This window comes from Mercenaria mercenaria, chromosome 7, assembly GCF_021730395.1.
Source record: "Mercenaria mercenaria strain notata chromosome 7, MADL_Memer_1, whole genome shotgun sequence".
In the NCBI taxonomy this organism is placed as follows: domain Eukaryota; kingdom Metazoa; phylum Mollusca; class Bivalvia; order Venerida; family Veneridae; genus Mercenaria; species Mercenaria mercenaria.
Genome location: NC_069367.1, coordinates 64728748 through 64750863, shown reverse-complemented (window position 1 = coordinate 64750863; position 22116 = coordinate 64728748). Strand labels below are relative to the sequence as shown.

General features: G+C 34.0%; 1 protein-coding gene across 1 annotated transcript in view; it reads right to left on the bottom strand.

Annotated features, from left to right (window-relative positions):
• Positions 1-10247, bottom strand: part of LOC123554041 (extracellular matrix-binding protein ebh-like) — a 50914-nt gene extending 40667 nt beyond the window's left edge. Inside the window, exon 1 of the mRNA XM_053548553.1 lies at positions 9450-10247. Coding sequence (XP_053404528.1) covers positions 9450-9608 — 159 coding nt within the window. The 5' untranslated portion in view covers positions 9609-10247. The remainder of the gene's footprint in view (positions 1-9449) is intronic.
• Between the last annotated feature and the right edge of the window lie 11869 nt (positions 10248-22116).

Sequence of the window (22116 nt, the reverse complement as noted above, 5' to 3'; positions counted from 1 at the left end):
CCATTAAGTAACAAGTAAATTACAAACAAAAATGATACATGAATCAAGCGATTTTCCCAGTGTGTTCGATATCAAAAAGTCACGTGGGTTGGCCAACCTGTTTACAATGAATCTTGAATGCTTTCAAAACCTGGAAGACATTGGGTAGTAGGGAAGGATTATATCTGTATGTTTAATGACCATTTAGTTTTCCTGACTGGCTGTACTTTCTATTTTCTTCTGTTCCATTAAAAAGAACGGCAAATATATGTTCCACGATCAATGTACGCAGACCAAAATTTCACCAACGTGTGACCGGAACAAAAATGGTGCCATGTTAAAAGAAGTCGGCAATAAATTTTCAAAACGACTACAGACATATGACTATCGTGCAATGAATGCCAACAAATACTTAATTTTATTTAAAATAGTACTTATGAAGTTAATTAAAGTCGAAATTAATGCAATGTATTTGATGTATTGTCTGACGGAATACAAGTTCGAATGCTCTTGTTGTTTCGTTTTCGCTCAAGGGCTGGTCATGTATTGAAACTTAAAATACACTTTTGCTAAGCATGATGACAGCATCAAAGCTATTCTTTCTGACTTTTTTGTTACTTTCACTTACCCATTCTTGTAGATATTATATTTACAGGCTGAAGGAAAAGATTTTGCAACCCAAAGGCCAGGTGAGAATGACACCCTGTTTAAAAACTTGATCTATCCGATATGAAATTTCACTCCTAAATTCTAAGCACTTTTCAAAAATAAAAATTATTAATCTCTGAATCTCAAACAAACAAAACAGAGTGAAAATGCAACAAAATGTCCGTCTCACTGGTTGTCCACGTGCAGTGGTTTAAAGCTTTCCTTGAAATTACATTTTCAATGATTATCGTATGTCTGTGGCATAGGTTCTTCACATATCTGATCTAGTAACATACATTATAAAATTTGAGGTGTGTATAAAAATTGACCAGTCAAAAAAAGATAGAAGATTGCTATTCGATACTCATTAAAAATTAAAAGACAAGGATAGATTTCTCGGACGCACAGAGCATCGCAAAAGCAGCCATAGAGCCATGCATCCCAAAGTAAGCCCGCAACAAAAAGGAACTGTGACGGAAAAACAGACGAGTTGCTTCAAAAACCAAAGAAGTGCATTTTAATTATATACAAAATACAAAAAAAGGGGCAAGGGGTAGATAAAAGGGTGGGGTGTTTTGGAAAGTGGAAAAAAAACAATAAATATGCAACAGGGAAAGCCACGTTCTGAAAACGTTTCTCCCTACACTGCAAACTAAAGCAGCGCAAACAAGCACCTACACAACACACGAACGGGCATGCACGCAAGTATGCACGCACGTATGCATACAGAGCAAAAAAGCAGGGAAAAAACAACAACAACACATTGGGGCAAAACGTATGGTGGGCATGTATCCTCACTCATAGTGGAGGGAGTGCGGGGAGCGTAAATGCAAGGGGGCGATTGGGGGGGGGGGGGGGGGGGGGGGGGGGGGGGGCGGGGGGGAGAGAGAAACACCAACAACAAACAAGACAATATACGCTACATAAAATATCAAATAGAGAAAAAATGTTGAAAATAGTGGCACCACTTTGGAACGATCAGTAATCTTTATAAAAGAAATAAACGCGTTTAGGGTATGCCAACCTCGCACTTACCCTAATTTTCATAAGGTAGGAAGACAAAACAGTGTAAATAATATAACTCCCCGCCGAGAAAGGCTCAAACATTAGTGACAAAATACTAGATCATATAAAGTAAAACATATAAATAGGATCAACCTTAAGTATAATTACACCAATTTACTCAACAACTTGTCTGAAGTCAGAGCACTAGGAACCGAAGTATTATAGGCACGACTAAGCAAGCTGCAAGACAAAACTCCACTCCCTGTGTCCGTTTTTTAGGATTTTTAGGATTTAGGAGAAAAGTACACTTTATTATCACTAAAGCATAGATCATTCACCGAGAACTTAACTGATAACGAAGTCATCCGCAATGTAACTGAGGCTGATAATGATTTAGATGTAGTAATTTTACATACTGGCTCTAATAGTCTTGTTTAAACAAAACTAATAGTCTTGTAATTCTGATTGGATTGACCAAGTACATAATGTACGTCCGTATGTAATATACTAATTTTGACTATAGTTATATGGATGAGATTACAATAAAAATAATTCCAAAATGTCTCGACTCGTATTTTATATCAAGTATTTAAAAGTGTTGCATGAGTAATGTGCACGGAGCAAAATTTCACAACATGCTAACAAATTCCTTATTCTATTTAAATCAGTAGTTACTAATGCAGTTAACTATTATCTGAATAAATGCTATGTTCTTATTATTGTTTAGGGCAGATTCACCTAGAACATGCTCGCACTGTCGTCATTAAAAGCAGTTAGCCCGCTTAATTCTGCAGTTGTACGGCATTTTATCCCGCTGGAAAATTCGCGACGTATTAAAAACTTACACTTCACAAGTAAAACATAAACAATTTTTTATAAGTATTTTTGTCACGATGTAATATAAAACATCATCAATCATCACATGCTTAAAAATCATTAAAAGTAATCATGGGTTGAATTGAATGAATGAAATTTTAATTGAAGTGTTCAATTTCTGTTGATTTGACAAGTTTTTTCTTATCTTACTGTACTGAACGGTAATGAAATTTTTCACAAAATATTTGTAACAAATGGTGTCAACTAAAATGAAACAACAAAAAGAATATTTCTTAACGCTAGGTAATTTCTGAAATGTTAAGCTGCAAACTTTTCATATGATATACACTTACTATATGGCTTGCTGGTCTATAGTCAAAGCTATTGAGATACGATGTTTTATAACAAGACATCGGAAATAATTTATCATGTTTTTTCTCAAAGTTCTGGTTTTAACCCAGAAAAACTTAGTTTTAAACTATAGGCCGGTCAACAACGCAAACTATGTACCGGCCATTTATATAAGGAGTAATGTAATATAATGAGTCATGTAATAACATAAATTCTAATATGCTTTTCTCTGTTAAGACACTCTTAAACTAGAATGACGTCACGTTAACGTGCGGTGACGTCAATGTTTTGTTGCGACCAAGAAAGCGCGATACTATATTTTATCTACTGTTTTAGATTAAGGCGATATTAGAATCGAAAAAAAATATAGCAAAACCGTGTTTTAACACTATTTATACGCTCGGGCAGTAATACGTCGTACAAAAAATCTCACTCGGGCTCCGTCCTCGTGAAATTATTACGCCCGACGTATAACCGCCCATCGGGCATAAATAGTGTTAAAACACTCTTTTGCTATAAATTATTTCTTAAATGTAATATAATGAGTCATGTAATAACATAAAATGATAATATTAAAGCTCGGCAATCTGTTGACATCTAAATTCCGCGACATTATCAAAGGTCGAGATATGTTTATAAAGTAAATGTCAGATATAGTTACTGCTTAAAAGTTCCAGCTGTGGTGTTATTAAACACCGGTGCTAGGCTTGTTGTATGTTATATCAATATTATTCAACAATGGAACATTTGACATGGTACAAGGTAAATTAAACAACAGATAATATAAAACAGATTGAGTTTATACCAAACTCAACTGAGCCAATATGAGAAAACAAGGGCCAATAAGAAAAAGCAGAGCCAACACTTGACTGGTTCTAACGACAGGACCAGTACGGAGAAGTAACTTCCATTAAAATTTTAGCTGACGCCATTTTGTTTTAAATAAAACGTGTACAGTTACAATAGTTACTACATTTATAACAAAAAGTCTTGTAATAATCAAGTACGACTTAGAGCTGACGTAACGATACTTCCAGTTGCTTTGATTGTGCAGTTCGTATTAAAACAAGTCACTGTCATACATTTTTCCTGGAAAATACTTGGTAAAATTGAAATTTGAACAAATTAAACGTATGACACTTATCTTAGACATTTTGATAGTTCGGCTTATTCTTTCAGTTACAATAACGATTCACATGCTAGGAAAAGGATAACTGGAATTATGCATGAAGGAGAGGACAAGTGCGATTCTAACACGACCTGATTTGTTTTCCTATCAAGCAAAGAAGGCTAAAAATTATGTATTATTATGCAACAATCGTATTTTTAGCGTCAAAACAGCAAAGCTGCGCGCTGGGAAAGACACCCAACAGAAAACAGGCAAATATTTGGTGGTTGTCGTCACGGATGTATATGACAATGTTTTGATAACGTTTTATCATCGGAAAAATACAATTATCACAAACAGTGATTTGCTCTTGAATAAAACCATTGTCGTTTACATGCGCATTAGCTGCGCCCTCGTGGTATAGTTGCATCGCATCTAAACTCCAAACAATGATTTAATTCAATGACAAATCACTGTTTGCATATTTTAATTCTTTAACAACTTTGGATGGTAATCAAACGAGGCATGGGGTGTATATTATGTGCTTGGTTGATTGTATTATCTTGATCAACACATAGCCTATGTGCATAATCGCTGTAAGGTAACTCTTATAATTATTGTGTTGTTCTAGCCAGTATCCGAAAGTTGAATAATAATATCATCATTAATCTAATTATCTCATATTGACCTAGTTATTTGTCCTCGGGGAGTCCTATAGGCCCTCAGCCTTTGGTCAACACGACAAACCTAGGACAAATAACAAGGCTTATATGAAATCAATTGATTAATAACATTACATCAACATTTGTCATATGAGCCGTGCCATGGGAAAACCAACATAGTGGGTATGCGACCAGCATGGATCCAGACCAGCCTGCGCATCCGCGCAGTCTGGTCAGGATCCATGCTGTTCGCTAACAGTTTCTCCAATTCCAATAGGCTTTAAAAGCGAACAGCATGGATCCTGACCAGACTGCGCGGATGCCACACCCACTATGTTGGTTTTCTCATGGCACGGCTCATATATCTACTTGTATATGCTTCATTTTTCAAATGTGTTTGGAGCCTTTAATCATAAACACGTGCGCAGCCTCATATATTCATTCTTTCGTTTACTGATGGCTGGCATTTTCATTATTTCGTAAGTTTCACTCTAGCATTTCCAATCACAGTAAGTCTTAAATTTGAAAATACTGTCACAGGCATAATCAAACAAAGAAGTACAGAAAAGATAGCCGATAGTCAAGTCAGTATGTTTTTCGGATGGGTACAGTCTAAATATATCACATGCTGCTACTTTTACAATAAGAAACAGTTATAAAATTATTTTAGACTTCTTTAAGTCTGTCGTTATTTTGGAACTCGTTTAAAATGACAAAACTATAATGAATAGAAATGATTATAATAATAAAAATAACAGAACAAAAGCTATTTTAGTTAATATCGAATAATTGGAAGTTCGTTAAGGTTGGAACAAATATTGAAATGATAAATAAACACAACAGTTAAAAATTTTATTTTTTGTTGTAGCAAATGCAATATTCATGTCGATTTTTCTTTACTTTCGCTTGCGAATTCAGGGGAACAATGTAATTCTAACACGGCCCGGTTTGTTTATCTATTAAACAAAGAAGACTGAAAACTGTGTGTTATTATTCAACAATTCATCTTCTGACGTCACAATTATTACGTCATGGCGTTAGACGGCATAGCGGCACGCTGGAAAATAAATCAGGCAAATATTTAATGGATATCAGCAAGGACGTATATAATAATCCTTGATAACGTGTTAGAATCGAAATAATATATCACAGACAGTGATTTGCGCGTGAATAAAATCATTTGTTGTCGTTTATATGCGTATTGTTATATCATTCGGGTTGCGCCCTCGTGATATAATTCCTCCACATCTAAACTCCAGACAATGATTTTATTCAACGACAATTCACTGTTTGGGATATATTATTTCTTAGTCGAACTAATGTTTCAACATAAATATGGACTTGTAATTAACCTCAATCGGGTTTACTTGAAATAATTAAAATTCTGAAAAGAAATATTAATATTGCAATTTAGTGTTTAACGCATAAACAGGAAACCAGTACTCGTAAATAGTCCAAGCAGAATTTGATGAACTGAATGAGTGACGCATATAAAAGATACACGACAGACGTAATAAAATTTATGCAAAACTAATTGATACTGCGTCATACTGATATATACAGGGATTGTATTTGTAAACAGCCATTCAGAACGATACAATAAACTATGGAATTATAAAATATTGATGCAAATTCGTAACATTTAGATTCTATGTTGTTATATGGCATCTCCTATGCCGTGAATGACGAAAGACACCAGTAAAATGGCACGTAAAGAAATGGGAAAGCAATTCATAAATTAAGTCTATGAAGAAGACTCCCGTGCAAGTGAAACAAAACGCAAACATACACACATTTCCTATAGTTTTTACTAAAATATGTACACCTATAACATTCCATGTGAATATATATTAAATAATATGAGAATGCGAACAAAAACGTTTAATCTCGTTTCTATTGTCATGTTTTACTCTGCAAGATTTGTACATGCCGTCAATTCATTGTCTTACTTAATATCTGAGGTATGTTTTTATTTCCGAAGTGAAACACATCGACAAATAGGAAATATGTGAATATGCAGTATGTAAACATAATGCCGTAATGATGTTCAGATTGAGCTTATTAGATGGTAAAATTATATTTTATGAAATGCGTTTAGTACCAAGATTACAAGACTTAAAGTAAATAAAGGCATAATCATTATACTGTGTCCATCGCCATAAATATATACAAATGAATATAATAAAATTCATGAAAAGATAAACTATGAAATTGTAGCCACAATGTCAGAACCTGCAGTGTTTGAACTTTCATGTAAGAAACATATGAGCCGTGCCATGGGAAAACCAACATAGTGGGTTTGCGACCAGCATGGATCCAGACCAGCCTGCGCATCCGCGCAGTCTGGTCAGGCTCCATGCTGTTCGCTTTTAAAGCCTATTGGAATTGGAGAAACTGTTAGCGAACAGCATGGATCCTGACCAGACTGCGCGGATGCGCAGGCTGGTCTGGATCCATGCTGGTCGCAAACCCACTATGTTGGTTTTCCCATGGCACGGCTCATATTATATCCGATTAGTAGACAGTTTGTAGCTCTACCTTATATGCTCTGAGAAGCACACTACTCTTTTTTGGCAGACTGTGGTTATATCTGTCCAAGGGATTCGGTAGCAGTAAGGAAGCTGATACGGGCATGTTTTTTTTTTGTTGTTTTTTTTAGTTTTTGTCCTGAATAATGATAATTAAGGAAAGACCTACATTTTCTGGCTATTTTAATCATAAAATGAAATAACAAAAATATATTCGTCAATGTGTCATAATGCATTATGTAAACAATCACACTGACAAGTCTTGCATACTTTTCAGTACTGAAAAATAAGACTTTTTTATATACTGTAAGAAAGAATTACGTAAAACTTTGCAGACAAGACTTGACATTTAAGATTCTAAAAGCATTAATAATAAGATTTAATTAAATCAAAATTCATATCTACAGCTGGCAACAGCACCATTATCTCGTGTAATTAAAACGTTAAAACCTTTATAACGGTAATTGTGTAAATTCTGGTTAATATGGTAATAATCTGTATTAATGAGCAAAATTTTAATTTTGCTCTAGTTGGTGTTCCATTTGTTTATTTTGGAAATAAACTGAATTTTTCCCTAACTATAAATGTGAATGAGTTTTGCTCGCTCTTTCCAATAACTTCATCATTTATAAAAAGCATGATTTGTAAGAATGTTCATTGTTTCACTTCAACTTAAAATAATCAAATACATTTGTAATGCTATCCGAGTCTAAATTATTTTTTCTGTTCTTGTTTGTACTCTTTCATATTTCGTCTTTCGGAGAATTTAATTTTTTTGAGTGTTGTATCAATAGTTTAATTGCTGTAAGAACAGTATATGATTGAACTACTGGGATACTCTGAACACTTCTGTGTTGTACTGGCAGGAAAGTAATTACATAATAGGACTGACATAAGAAAACGTGGAAAGATGCCTTTTTTTCGTACAAAAATACAAAACCATGAATGCATTATAAGAATATTTCACTAGTTGAAGGTGCGGATTGAAATATTTGGCTTGAGAGTAAATGTGGTTCTGCTGCGATAATTTTTTTACAGCCGATTTCCGTCCACATCTACAACCAGTAATAGAGTTAGTTCCTTGCATGCCGTATTCTTTATATAAAAGAAGAACTAGAATAAAACGAATGTTTTTCTGTTAAGCGCTATTCTGTTTTATTATGCCTCATATAAATGTCCAATGCAAATTTCCCGTTAGTTTAACTTGAATAATATATCATATTCCCCAGTATTTTATAACTCATGCGCAAAATCGTTATTTTCGATTTCTGCGCAGGTGATATGATCCATAATTTCATATCACATGCGCAACAGCGTTATTTTGCTTTTCTGCGCATGTGATATTATTTTTTCATATCACCGGTTGAGAGATTGATACTTTCGCATTGATTAAAAGACTGGGTCGATAAACTTTCAGACGAGGCGCTTATATAATTATATTTTAGGATTAAATAACCCTTTTCTGTTGCTCTTGCATGTGCGAACCCGGCTGAATTTGATTTTTTATGCTACGTGCAAAATATTTCGAAAACAACTTTTCATCAAATATTGAAACGAAACTACCACTAAGAGATTGGAAATGATCTAATTAAGAAATGAGTGCTCACACTTATATGTTTCGTTTAGAAAAAGAAAGTTATCGCCGTTTATCGAATGCTACTGATTGATACAATGTTGAAATATTAGAATAAGTACTCTATATATGGTAACGTCTCGGCTAAATATATCAAAAAGTCAGCAAAGTCGCCACAAATTATGAGTGCTAACAAGCAAGTAAAGACTCTTTAATTCTGTCTTCATTATTTGGTTAGTAATTAATTTTTAATGTTAAATAAATAAATGTGTTGATTTTCCAGTAAATGTTTTGACCCTTAAAATCTTTCGGTATAATAAAATAAATATTGCATTCCTGAAAGGGTGATATGAAAAATGTTCACCCCTCGAAATATGAATATAGACCTCGGCTGGCGCCTCGGCCGATATTCATATATCTCGCGGTGAACATTTTTCATATCACCCTCTCAGGAATGCAATATTTATATAATATATAGTATCGTACGAATTTACACATTCAATCACACGAGAGCCATCTTACACCCGCGATGCGAGTCCAGCATCTGCGAAAACACCGAAAAGGCCTGTCCGGCATGCAAGAAATAAACATCATATGTTTTGGATGAATTTTCCTTAGTTACAAATAATAAAACTTGACACTATTACACACGAAATATTCCTAAAATATCTAAAAACATACATTAAAGTTTAGATTTGCATTTATAATGCATGTGTTATCACACACAAAGCTTACGTTATTGACAGCTCAAATTTGCAATTGCAATATGAAAATAGTACCTTATAGAGAAATCTGTTTGTCAAAGAATCTTCTGAAGGACCATCCAGCTGGGCCAGATTCACCCAGTTTGGTTTCTTTTCTAATATTCCATTGTTCTGGAATTCTGTTCCTAAGTCCAGCACGTTCTTGTCAGTTGAACTTCCTTGCGTTTTTGCCATCGATAAGTGTTTAGATAAATGTAAATCCTTCCAAAAGAAAATCTTCAATAATATCACAACACCTGATTTATACAGTACTATTTATCATCTTACCACAAAACTAGTTTCTACGAACCTGAATAATGAACGCTTCTAAATAAATCGTGGTATTAGACAGAGAGATCCTTTCCGACCTGTTTATACTATAAATTTATCTCGAAATATTTTGTTAAACGATTTTGTATTTTAATAATTGAAAGAAAAAAACGAGTCGGCAATTTGCGAAAATACAAGAGTAAAATTAATGTAATCGTCAAATAAAATTTATTTTGAACACAGTATGATGATTATTAGACGGTCTTTTGGAATTCGTCATCGCCTTGTTCTCTATCGTCAATGTTAGCTACTTTTTCTTGCTTTGTCTTGTCGAAAGTTATCAAACATGGTTAGTACAAGTAATGTCCTCCTGTAGTTGATGTTTAAACACGAAACACTACCCCAGGGCACTTCAAAATGAACCAAGTGATCCCTTTAGGTTCAGAAAAAACGTTTGTTTCTACATCGACTAAATAGCGTAAAATCTTGTACCACTTCAGTAGAAACATGAAAGGCTAATGTTAAGATGCCCGGTTGTCAGTACGGACAGATATTTTAACATCGTTCGCGAGAATAACTTCAACAGCGTTATTACACAATCCGTTTCGTAGTTAATATAATACGTCGTAAATCAACGTCAGTAAATGGATTTTATTTCGCACTTAATTAATTAAATATTCAGTATTGTTTAACGGAGAACAGGGATGGCTTCGTCGTAGGTTCAGTTTAGGTCATCTGTTCACCTGTTCAGAATAATTATAGAGCAAAAGGTAGCAAATGAAGTATATGAGATGTTAAATACAAAGTCAACGAGCAAAATGAAAAATAAGAAAATATGGCAGTCCTGTATGATATATTTCGAATGAAGTGGATATATATATAAAATTAGTATAAACTGCATCATCAGCAGTTGAATTTAAAATTCATGGGTTAAAATAACGGACTTAATAACTGCTAAAAACTTTGGCAAGAAGTAAACACTATAAAAAGCGACAATAAGTACAACAACACTTTACATGATTGATTTCGTTGTTTTAAATGACTATTTGTTTTTATGGTGGCTAATTAAGATCGTGATTTCGTAATGTCATGTGGTGTTCGCGCGTTTATGCCTAACCATAAAGAATCTGGAGCCATCTGTATATCACATAATAGCGGACAGTATTGAACACTTTTTTTCACTGGGCGGCACAGAAGTCAAATAGGCTATTCTATTAATTTCATGTGAATGTAAGAGTGACATTTTTGTAGAAAAAAAAGTAGAGACGGTTGTATTTGAAAAATTAAATGTCATTTTTAGAATGGGTAGTAACATCAAATCACAGCAGTGTGATTTTGGTGCGATATTGAAGTAAGCAAATGCGACAGGAAAATATCTTTTTAAAGATACAGGACTCCCTCCCCTTCAAAGAAAATATTTTTATTTCGTTGTCAGTTTAAAATTATTTGTAAACAGGAGTAAGCTTGTACTCTGCAACGAGTCTACTAGTGTAGCACCTCTTTTTTGTCCCTTTTATATGAAATAAAGAGGAAATAAAACTTTAATTTAGACCTAACCCAAGTGAAAAAGAAGTGTTCAGTAATTTGTACGCCGTTAAGCCACAAGACCAGATGGCTCCCACGCTGGTTCCTTTAGTACTCCAAGGCCCATTCTACCGAGTGAAATCACATTGGAACTCTTAAAGTCTTTTGCTGAAAGTTGTCCGCGCTCAGTGTTTTTACAAGATACAAACTTTTGTGCCATGTCAATACAAAACATTAGCCAATGATCGACTCCAAAAACTGCGAAACCAAAAAATAAAAAAAAATAGTTTCGCTTGTTAATTATATTTTCACCTGCAGTCAAGTTCACATGCACTAGAGTGATTAAAAAACTGAAATAATTTACTCCCGGTCAATTTATATTAATCAGATATGCATAATAAATATACCAGGTAGGTTTCATAAGTAATTTCATTCATTTTTGTTTATAATGTACAGTTATAAGGGAAAAACATCCGTACTTGCTCCGCTACTATAAACAAGCAAAACATAAGATTAATTACTAATAAGGCAATTTGATAACGAGCTTAAAAAAATTTCTATTCCCAAAGCCATAAATAATAATATCTACACTGAAACCAGTCATTATGTATTTTTATAACAAGTAAATTTCATTTGACATCCAATCAGCAACCAGAAATACACATTTATTTTTTACGCAGTACATTCATTAAGTAGAACAATTTGTTATAAATATAAGTTCTACTTGTTGACTTATATATAATAATTAGGTTCACGTTCGCTGCGCTCCGTTACAATAAAAATTTCATTAGAAGATGAATAAATAGCCTGCAACCTATACTTACTGTACAACAGCATCTCTGCGAACAATCATTCTAATACGACACAACTTGGTTCCTTACTTAATGTGTAATAATACATCTCATTTAGTGATTTGTCGTTGAATGGAGTTCAATATCACATATGCGCAGCCTTTGTGATAACATAATACGCCTCTGAGCGACAAACAATGATTTTATTAGAGCAAGTTTATTGTTTGAACTATATCACGTTAATATCAAGGATTATTATCTAAATCTATGAAGATATTCACAAAATATTTGCCTGCTTTGATTTTTCTTCTTTTCCAGCGCGTAGCTATGACGTTTTAGTGTGTGTGTGTTGCATGATAACACACAGTTTCCGACTTCTTTGTTTAATATTAAAGGAAATATATCGGGCCGTGTTAGAAGATTAACAAAATCATAGTTTGTAACGTTATGTACAGTTATTGCGACAAACGTCATAAACCAAGAACTTACAGAACCTTTTTCCTTCCTCCTGTTTCTACTTATAGTATTTATGCTGGGTTAGATTGTCAACATATACAACATCAACATATGTTTTTTTTCAATAAAAGGATAAAACAAAAACATTTATCAGCGACTTTTGACGGAACTTTCGATTTTGTTGTTGACTGATGATAAATGATTCAAGACGCCTTAACATTTAAAAAAAAACAACATGCATTTATTTGTAATATCTGGAGGATATTACATGTGTATCTTGAATATGGTATGCAAGAAAAAAAATCGATCACTGGCAGATACAGATATCCGGCTCTCGAATAAAGGCTCGTTTACACCATTCAAGAAAACTTGCACAAGATCACAGCAACTTGTACTGTGTAGACAGTACATTGTGTCCCCCATTAGTGTCTTTTTGAGTGGCAGTTTCCAGATAATTTTCGGCTACAAGATCTTGTAGCGTTTAGAACTCATCCTATTTTTCTTGGATGGTAGTGCTGTCAAATGCTCTGATAAAGGATTTTTGATGAGAAGCACCTGTCCAGTATGGTATTTTGTTTACATTTTTTCATTAAATGTGTATTGAGATCTAATAAAACAATCATTGAATGTTTGGCTTTTATAATTTAACAATAAACATGGCAGTGTGGACAGCAGAAAAAAAGATGTTTTAATTGAATGACATGCTCAAAAGCCAAGTTTATATAATTCAGTAATAAAACAATATCAAGGTAATATATGACTGTTTTATCATATTTCCTGAAATAATATCTTTTAAGTAGCTTTGTTCTTCAACTGGATATGTATCACTTCAACTAGAGTTCACCAATGATTCATTTTTTAAATGTACAAATATTTGATCTTTATGAACACTTTGTACCGGTATCATTTCGGCCATCTTTTTTATTTACCTGTCATGATTTCCCTCCATTTAAAATTAATGTGTCTTCAAAGTTCAAGAAATATTGCAAAGCACTAATTGCTTGTACAAGATATAAATTATCTAGTGATTTATGGGCCCTACAAGATTTTCTTGAATAGTGTAGACGAGCCTTAAGTTACTCGGTAATTCGGAAAAGCTTCGTTACCAGAAGTCAAACATAAAAGTATTTAAAAATTAAGATTGTAACTGCATCACAGTAAACTAAATTATGAATTCTATGAAATACATGCTTAATCACAGCGAACTAGAGATAAGACAATTACTTACGAACAGTTTCAATATATAAAAACATATCACCAGCGTTTATAACAGTACAGTTTGCAGTGTTTCATAACGTTTGATGATTATAGCCATCTTTGATACATCTGTTAATTAAAAAAATCAAAAAGTTAACTGGTGTGTAACACCATCCCAAATCATCTGCAATAGCTGACGGGGCAAATTTCAGTATGCCGAGAAACAAACAGAGTGCTCTGCTCTATAATAATTTAATATAAGAAAATGATTGGGTTCCATAAACAGCTATTCCATATCCAATTACATATCTTACCATTGCGTCAAATAACCGTGAAAGCACATCAACAGGCACACCAACTTGTATATTTAACTTTGCAGCAATTATACTTCAGTCCAGAAAGTGATCCAAAGTGAGATCTAAATATACATATTTATCTACAATTGTAAGACTGTCGTTACAACATTTAAATATCAGTTTTGTAATAGGTACATAGGTCTAGCGTGGTCTAAACAAATTACACGTACCCTTTTATCAGATTAACATGACTACGATTTTCATTCGTCAAATGAAAAACTGCAACGATCGATTGTTTGCTCTACGTGTAAACATCAATAGGGAAATAGTACTAAAAATGTAGTCGGTTCACAGGTAATTTTGCCCCCCCCCCCCCACCATCTTGCCACCAGGCAGAAAATAAGCAATATTTTGGAAAAATAGTCCTTGTTTTCGCAGGTCGAGGTTCCTCTTTTAGCTGCATAGGACGATACAGTCTTGAATAACAAATATTATTGATAAATTGCAAGAAAACTGGTAAATGCATGTACTGAATCCGTAAGGAAGATTTCTTTGGCAAGATTACCAAAAAAAAAAAAAAAAAAAAACCAGCAAAAAACCAGCAAAAACAACAAAAATACGGCAACAATTACTTTAACAGCCCAAGTGGATTTTTAATTTGATTTTAAGGTCAACCATAATACAGGTTATATGGCAAGAAAAATGAAAGAAAAGAGAATGTTTCCTTATCTCATGTACAATGAAATGAAAATATCAAACATGCATGGAATGAAAACAGGTGGAATTATATAGATACAACAAAACTAAGTGTCTAGACCTTAAAAGTCGCCTATTATGTTCATACAAGGGTAAGAAACCGGTATATCTCTACTGGCACTTAAAATCACTGCACTATAGTATTCATTGTACAACGGTCATGGTTCTGTTTAATCATTGTTTACATCCATTTGTCAAGATGTCAAAATATGTCCCTTCTGCTTCGCAGCACAACTAGGCGTGTCTTGATTAAAAAACATGACAATACCACAGATTTCGGTACTTAATGAACTATCCAGATTTGCTCAGTTCTCATACATAAGATAGACGTAAATCAAATCGGACATAATACACGAAAACGCTTGCTGATATGACATGTGCAATGACCGTTTCAGGTTACGTAGACAAATAAAGTCACGCAATTTTGAAATTTTACGAAAGTTTCGAATTTTTCAACGTCTGCGTGATAATACATCATGCGTCAACATAATGAATGCATATTGTCATAATTACAAAGGTGTTCAAGCGTAATTAACTTTCCAAAAATTATGAGGCTATCTGACAGGTTTTAAATAACAGATGTTTTATGGATAACATAAGGTATAATACCACTTTTGTAAAATGTCAGAAGAGAAAAAGGAAAGAGTATATAAGGTTTTTAACTAGGTGGTGGAAGCTTTTTTAAGCATTTAATTCACAAATTTTACAAGAGTTTCAAACACCACCAAATAAATAAAAGGATGAAAATTGAACTTTATATATAAAGACGTAGATGGTTCTACCAAACGGATGCCAATTAATGGAAATATGCCTAGAATTTCGGAAAAGGTCTGTAAGAGAGAGTCACCCTTAAGAATAGCGCACTGCTTCTAAAAGTCTGAAACATTTTCGGAGAACTGTTACATATGTCCGATTTTAGGCATTTTAAATAATGCCGCAGTGCTGAAAGTTCACATAACTAGGTCATTTTCAGCAATATAACATAGTTTATTTTTATTTCTTTACAAATGACCATTTTGAAAGGGGGAGAAAGCTTTGAGAATATATTAAGTATACAATGGTACTGAATTGTAAGGGGCTGTATGATAAGCATAATTGTTCGTACAAATGCTATTCGTTACCAGCAATTGTGAGAACTTCATTTTACAATTTATACCTTCTATTTCATGGATTCCATAAAAGTCGTTTAATTGAGTAATTAGTTATTTCCCTTAGATTTAATTGCCAACTGCAATCTGTCAAAAAGATATGGCAGACTAATAGAAGAAAATAGCTTAATGAAAGAAAAACTTATTTACATAAATTTGTCAATTTCGGATTCGGACATTACTGCAAATACATAAAAATATACGGGTTTCCTGCATTTCAAGAAGCAAAAACTTTAGTTTTGAACTATCTGTTAGTGTTCCCTTCCTTGAGTCTTTTTCCGAATTCTGATGCATACTTCAATAAAATAACGCTTTAGTAGTATAATGAACATGACTTATTCGCTGTTCAATTTTCGTATAAGACACTGCCTTTTGCTATTTTTAAACCTGAACCTAAACCTTAATGTATGTTATGGATTCTAATTTTAGGTAACAAGTCAAGAGCTCGAGCCAGGAGTCAGACGCTCGAGTTGGTTGTTCTTTAACGTACAGATCAGATTAACTGATAACAAGAAATATCTTTAAAAATGATAAACGGCGTAGAGGAAATAATGTCTGGCGTCTGAAAAAATCAGAAATAAACACATGTACAGACAGAAAATATTTGGATATCCCGCATACGGTTAGTTGTACTACAGTTACAACCAGCCACCAGAAATGTTGTCTGGAGAGAAATACACCCTAGAATACATTTTAAATTCTGCGTACCTATCCTTCTACCAGTAAATTAATTAATATGTCGTGGTGATCTAGCTTCTGCTAAGCTACATAGTACATGTATTTATGATTCCCTTAGTTTTGATACATAAGCCTACGCGCCAAGGAGTATTTTGATTTACTAGTACGCTGCATTGCAGTTTGGAAACGTGAATGATGTTAAAGAGTGAGGTTTGACGCCAGTAAGCCAGTTTAAACTCCAAAGTGATGCTTTTACTAATTTAAAGGTGATACTTTTCATTATGTTTTTGTTTCTTCCTTTCTTTTATATTATTCATTTACCATCATTTCCATTTAAGTATGTATTTTCTAAGTGGATGTCAACGTGTATACTTTTACACGTGTTTCTCGGATGAACGGCTGTGTTCTTTAAATGTGGCATTTCCTGTTGGAATGTTGTTTTTCATTCTTTTTCACACCATCACCAGCCTTTTCTCCATCACAACCTTTCCACCATAGCGAGTTTTTCCACCATTTAGAGATAGACCCTAAAATTTTCAATGATAGTAATACATTAAATAAAGTCTGGAAATTGATTTCCCAAGTCCTTGAAATAACCAAAAATGATTTCACAAATGTAAAGTTTATAATAGTTTTGTTAATATCAATAACAGAAGTTTTAATTTTTAATTTAAAGTTGTCATCCACAAAGAATGACAACTCTTGCCTTGGGCTGGTACTTATAAGCAGAGATATCTATTAGTTTACTTCCCTTGCAATTACACAATTGAGTGGAAAATGAAAACGGTTTAAGACACAATATCATACTTTTTTTGCACAACAAAAACATTTAGGATTTTTTCATTTGTGTTTGATTTACCCCTCAAAACATGGTTCTATGATTCTGTCAACTTACACATGGTAAAACTTTTAACAAGCCAATAATAAAATGAAGTACCAGTATGTAAATAATAGTGCAGATAATACAGTTTTGCTTGTATCAAAATGTCACAATAGAAACACTTTTGTAATACAGAACACCTGGTAGGATTAGTAAAGATGCAATTATACTGACCTCTATTTCCTATGCTTACACCATTCCCAGCCTTTTAGGGCAATGTAAGTAGGATAATATGATACGAAGGGGAAGTAAATCCTAGAATTCACGAACTAGGTTGCACCAAGTCCCTGATGGGCTGGGCGTAACTCTGGAATTACCAAACTAGGCTGCACAAAATCGCTGGTGCGTGGGACATTTCTCTGGAACTATAAAACTATGTCGCATCAAGTCGCTGATGCGAGGGGCATTATTCTGGAATCATAAATCTATGTCGCACCAAGTCACTGATACGGGGGACATAATTCTGAAATTATAAAACCATATGTCGCACCAAGTCGCCGATGAGCTGGACATAATTCTTGAATTATAGAACTATGTTGCAACAAGTCGCGAATGAGCGGGACATTATTTTGGAACAACCAAATTTCGTTGCACCAAGTCACTAATAAACGGGGCATAATTCTGGAGTAACCGAACTATGCTACTCTAAGTCGCAGATTCGCAGATGAGCGGCGCATAATTCTGGAAATTAAGTTGCAACAAGTCACCGATGAACTATGCTCGGATCGTATGTATACGTGTTACAAATATAGCTCTATTGTCAAAAAAATGTTTTAAATACGGCGAATATAGATCCAAAGTGTCTCACGAGAGCTATAATTATACGCGTGTTCCGAATACAGCTCCCCATATGATATATTCGTAGGGAGTTGTAGCCTTAACAATGAAACCATAATAATTCGTTGGAAATCTCATTAATCTTGAATAAACCTGAAATTGTCATGGAGACTAATTACTTGTCTTACCTTTAATAATTATTAAATTCATTATTTCGCAATAAAATGATGAAACTGTAATTCTCTGTTATTTGTCATTTGTTCAGTAGACTATGGTGGAAAGGGTCTTAATTGTAGATTTTCCAGTTTAATATGCAAAGGATTAATGAAAAATTTGTATGCAACACGCATTTCTACTTATTTAATGCAACTACAGCAAAAGATATTTAAATTTTAAAATTAGTGCCGCAGCGTAAAATCTCTCTGTGCATATTTCCAACGTCATTTTCATCCAGTTTTCTTATCCAATAAAAACTGTATTGTTTTTTTTTTCTACCTCTTTGGTGTATTTCTCATGTATGTCTTTAGTTTTTTTTTTGTACATAAAAAGAGAGGAGGCGAAAGTTAAAAAGGAGTAAAGACTGTGTTGGTCTTAAATACGTTTTATTTAATAAGGGCATAATTTGCAATCAAATAGTTTTATCTGTTCTTGTTAAAACTCTGAAACTGGTTTTAAGTCGACTGTCGCCCGTTTTAAGGTCAAGCAATGGGACACTGGTGCGATTTTACAAAGTGTTTTGACAGACAATGGCACGACGGCTTATTACATAAACTCTTCAATACTGGAATAGATACTACATTTTTTTTTATCTTTTGGAAGCATGTATTGACTGATGTGTGCCAACAGTTGATTGATGTTATTTAATAATTTTGGACTCCTATAAACCATTTTTATTCAAAGTCGATATGAAATGCAATCCATCCAAATGCGCCGTAGAGACATTTAAAGAAACGAAATAAACATGGAAACCTACGGTGTTCCGTTTGGACCATCAATATTTTTATTTCTGAACCCCATATCTCGAAAGTAGAAAACACGATGGTGAAAGTCGGAATCACGATGGTAAAAACCTGAAACTACGATGGTGAAAGTCGAAATCACGTTACCAAGGTTAAGAAAACGCGATTTCATTTCGATATTCAAAATCGTGATTTCGTGTTTTCATCATCGTGCTTTCGACTTTCGTCATAGTAGTTTCGTCTTTCAGCATCGTAGTTTCGACTTTCATCATCGTGCTTTCGTGTTTTCACAAACGTAATTTCGACTTTCACTATCGAGGTTTCGACTTCCATCGTCGTACTTTCCTGATTTCGACTTTCAAGGTATGGGGTTTCGGAATAAAAGTCTCGATGGCAAAAACGGAACATCTGCTGAGACAGCTGAAAATTATAAAACACTTAGGAATTTATTTGATAAAAGCTACAGTATGCTGTCAGTCATAAAAGCGCTGAACAGCGGTGTACTTTCTTTAGTTTATTACACTCTGGTTTACATCTGAAAAAAAAAAATGAACGCAATAACCCTTTTAAAAATATACAAATCAGTTGTGATTCCTAAGGTACTTTACGGATGCGGATTTTGAAATTTTCCATCTGGTTCACCAATTTGTAACTGGAAAGATCACATTGCATGTGCGTTAAATCCATCCAGAACTTCGACGGATTGGGTTGTACCCAACAGAAGCAGACACTGATGTTGAAAAGCTATAGTTCTTTGGTCATCTATGTAACCTTCAAACTGATTACGTTTAAAAACAGTTCTTCGTTCATAGACAAATAACTTTTGTCACATTTTCACGATAGCCAAAACCAAGAACTTGTTTCTGACATAGATCTATACAGATTGCTAAGAAAAGATAAACTGGATGAAGCACTGTTATTGTTCATTTTTAAAAAAAAAGTATATTTCCGGGGAAGTATGCATGGAACGCTAAAGCTAAACATATCGCGTATAATACATGTACCAAATAAATAAATAAAAAATGCTCGCCGTATTTGGAATTTAACTCCAGTAACCGTATTATTCTATTTGGGGACATGGACTTTGATAGTGCAATCCTTAGGCGTGCAATCATATATCTGTTTAAGTCGTTTTAAGATTTCATAAAACCTGTGCTGATTCACGTTGGTCCCGTGTAGGGGCTCTAGACGTGTAACATGGTGTAAACGAGTAGTAGTTACTGTACATGCCAATAGCAAGGTTCTCAATATAATCCTGACTTCCCCTAACTCTTTGTAACTATGATTAACATACATTTTCTATGTTCAGTTCCACTCTTTAATAGTAACTTCTCTTTATAAACGTTGTGTTTTAAAAGAAAAATGATCATTGCACCTGTATAATCATTTGATATAAACATATTTTGTTATATAATGCCTGTGTAGATATGATATATGACTATATTATTTGCCAAGGTCTTGCTTAAATATGATTTGTATCTAATTTCTCATATATTGTCATGTTTGATTTGTGTGTGAATGTTTGTAATCAATGTTCTGCTCTTATACAGCTATCATTAAATACAGGAGATTTTCTCTCTGAAAGAGAATTTCGATAAACAGCGTTGTCATATGTTCTGGTTCTTTAGGATCATGGAGTTTATTCAATATTCCGCTCAAGCCGATGTTAGGGGGCGTAAGGGATGTTGCACTTTACATTTACATTACCTCTCGTGAGAGGACTTCAAATCACTTGCCCCTCATCGATGTGGGTTCGAGCCTCACTCGGGGCGTTGAATTCTTCATGTGAGGAAGCCATCTAGCTGGCTTTCGGAAGGTCGGTGGTTCTACCCAGGTGCCCGCTCGTGATGAAATAATGCACGACGTTAAATCCAAAAGAAAAACAAACAAAAAAAAAACAAGCAAATTCGATAAATTGGTATCCCCCGCCGAAAGGATTTGTGGTGAGGAATGGCAAAAGAATATATCCGGCAAAAAGTTAAGGATGTTAATAAGAAGCAAATAATTTCTTTAGTCAAAATCAATTTAAAAGAAAACAAATGTTTAATTAAAGAGTACATAATAAATGTATGATACTTTGATCCTGACTAAAGAATTTATTTTGAATGGGATATGCTTACTGTAATAAGCTTAGCTTTTAAAATTAAATGCAGTTAATTGAAATGTGAGCTTGAAGTTTAACTGGAATGAAATGTTGTCTTTGAGAGGTTTGGCACCGATTTGACTGCGTCCTTTTTTATCCCCCGACGAATATATTCTATGCTTCCAGAGGATCTTCTAATAGATTTTGTAACATGTTAACTCTCTAAAACCAGGTCTTACGAATTAAAACCATGTTCTGCTGTATTTATCGAGAAAGTATCTTACGTCTTTTACATAAAATGCGTACCCATTTCTAATAATCATCTACGTACACGGGAAATCTTGCGCAATTTTTCCGGTTTGCTTAGCTTTGTTCGGAACAAAAATAGAAGAAAAAATAGTATTAACTAGGTTTGTGCACAATATGCAACACACATAGAGAAACACTGATACTGTCATAAGGTTGGTCCTATTTGGTCAAGTATTTGATACAGACATTGGTGTGACAGGACTTCTATACATACTAAACAGCGAACGAGCATTAACATTTCAAGATGCATAAGGTTACATATAAATACTTCATATACTTGTTAACGAAAAATACCACAACTCCACTAAACGCTTCTTACTAGGAGTGGTTTGTATAAAGGGAAACAACTCGCAGATGTTATTGAACGTTTGCTGAGATAGTCTCATTTCCCACATTTTTCGGTAAGATCCGTTGCTTATATACTATATGATGGTCACCATCTTGGAAAAACGCCTCAAATTTGACTGCCGTCCTAAAAGTTAATGATTTCGGACAAAGCCGACTGAATGTCGACTTTTAAAGAATATTTATTGGAGGCAGTAAACAGTTTTCTGAGCTCCTCAGCCTAGAGTCGCCTAC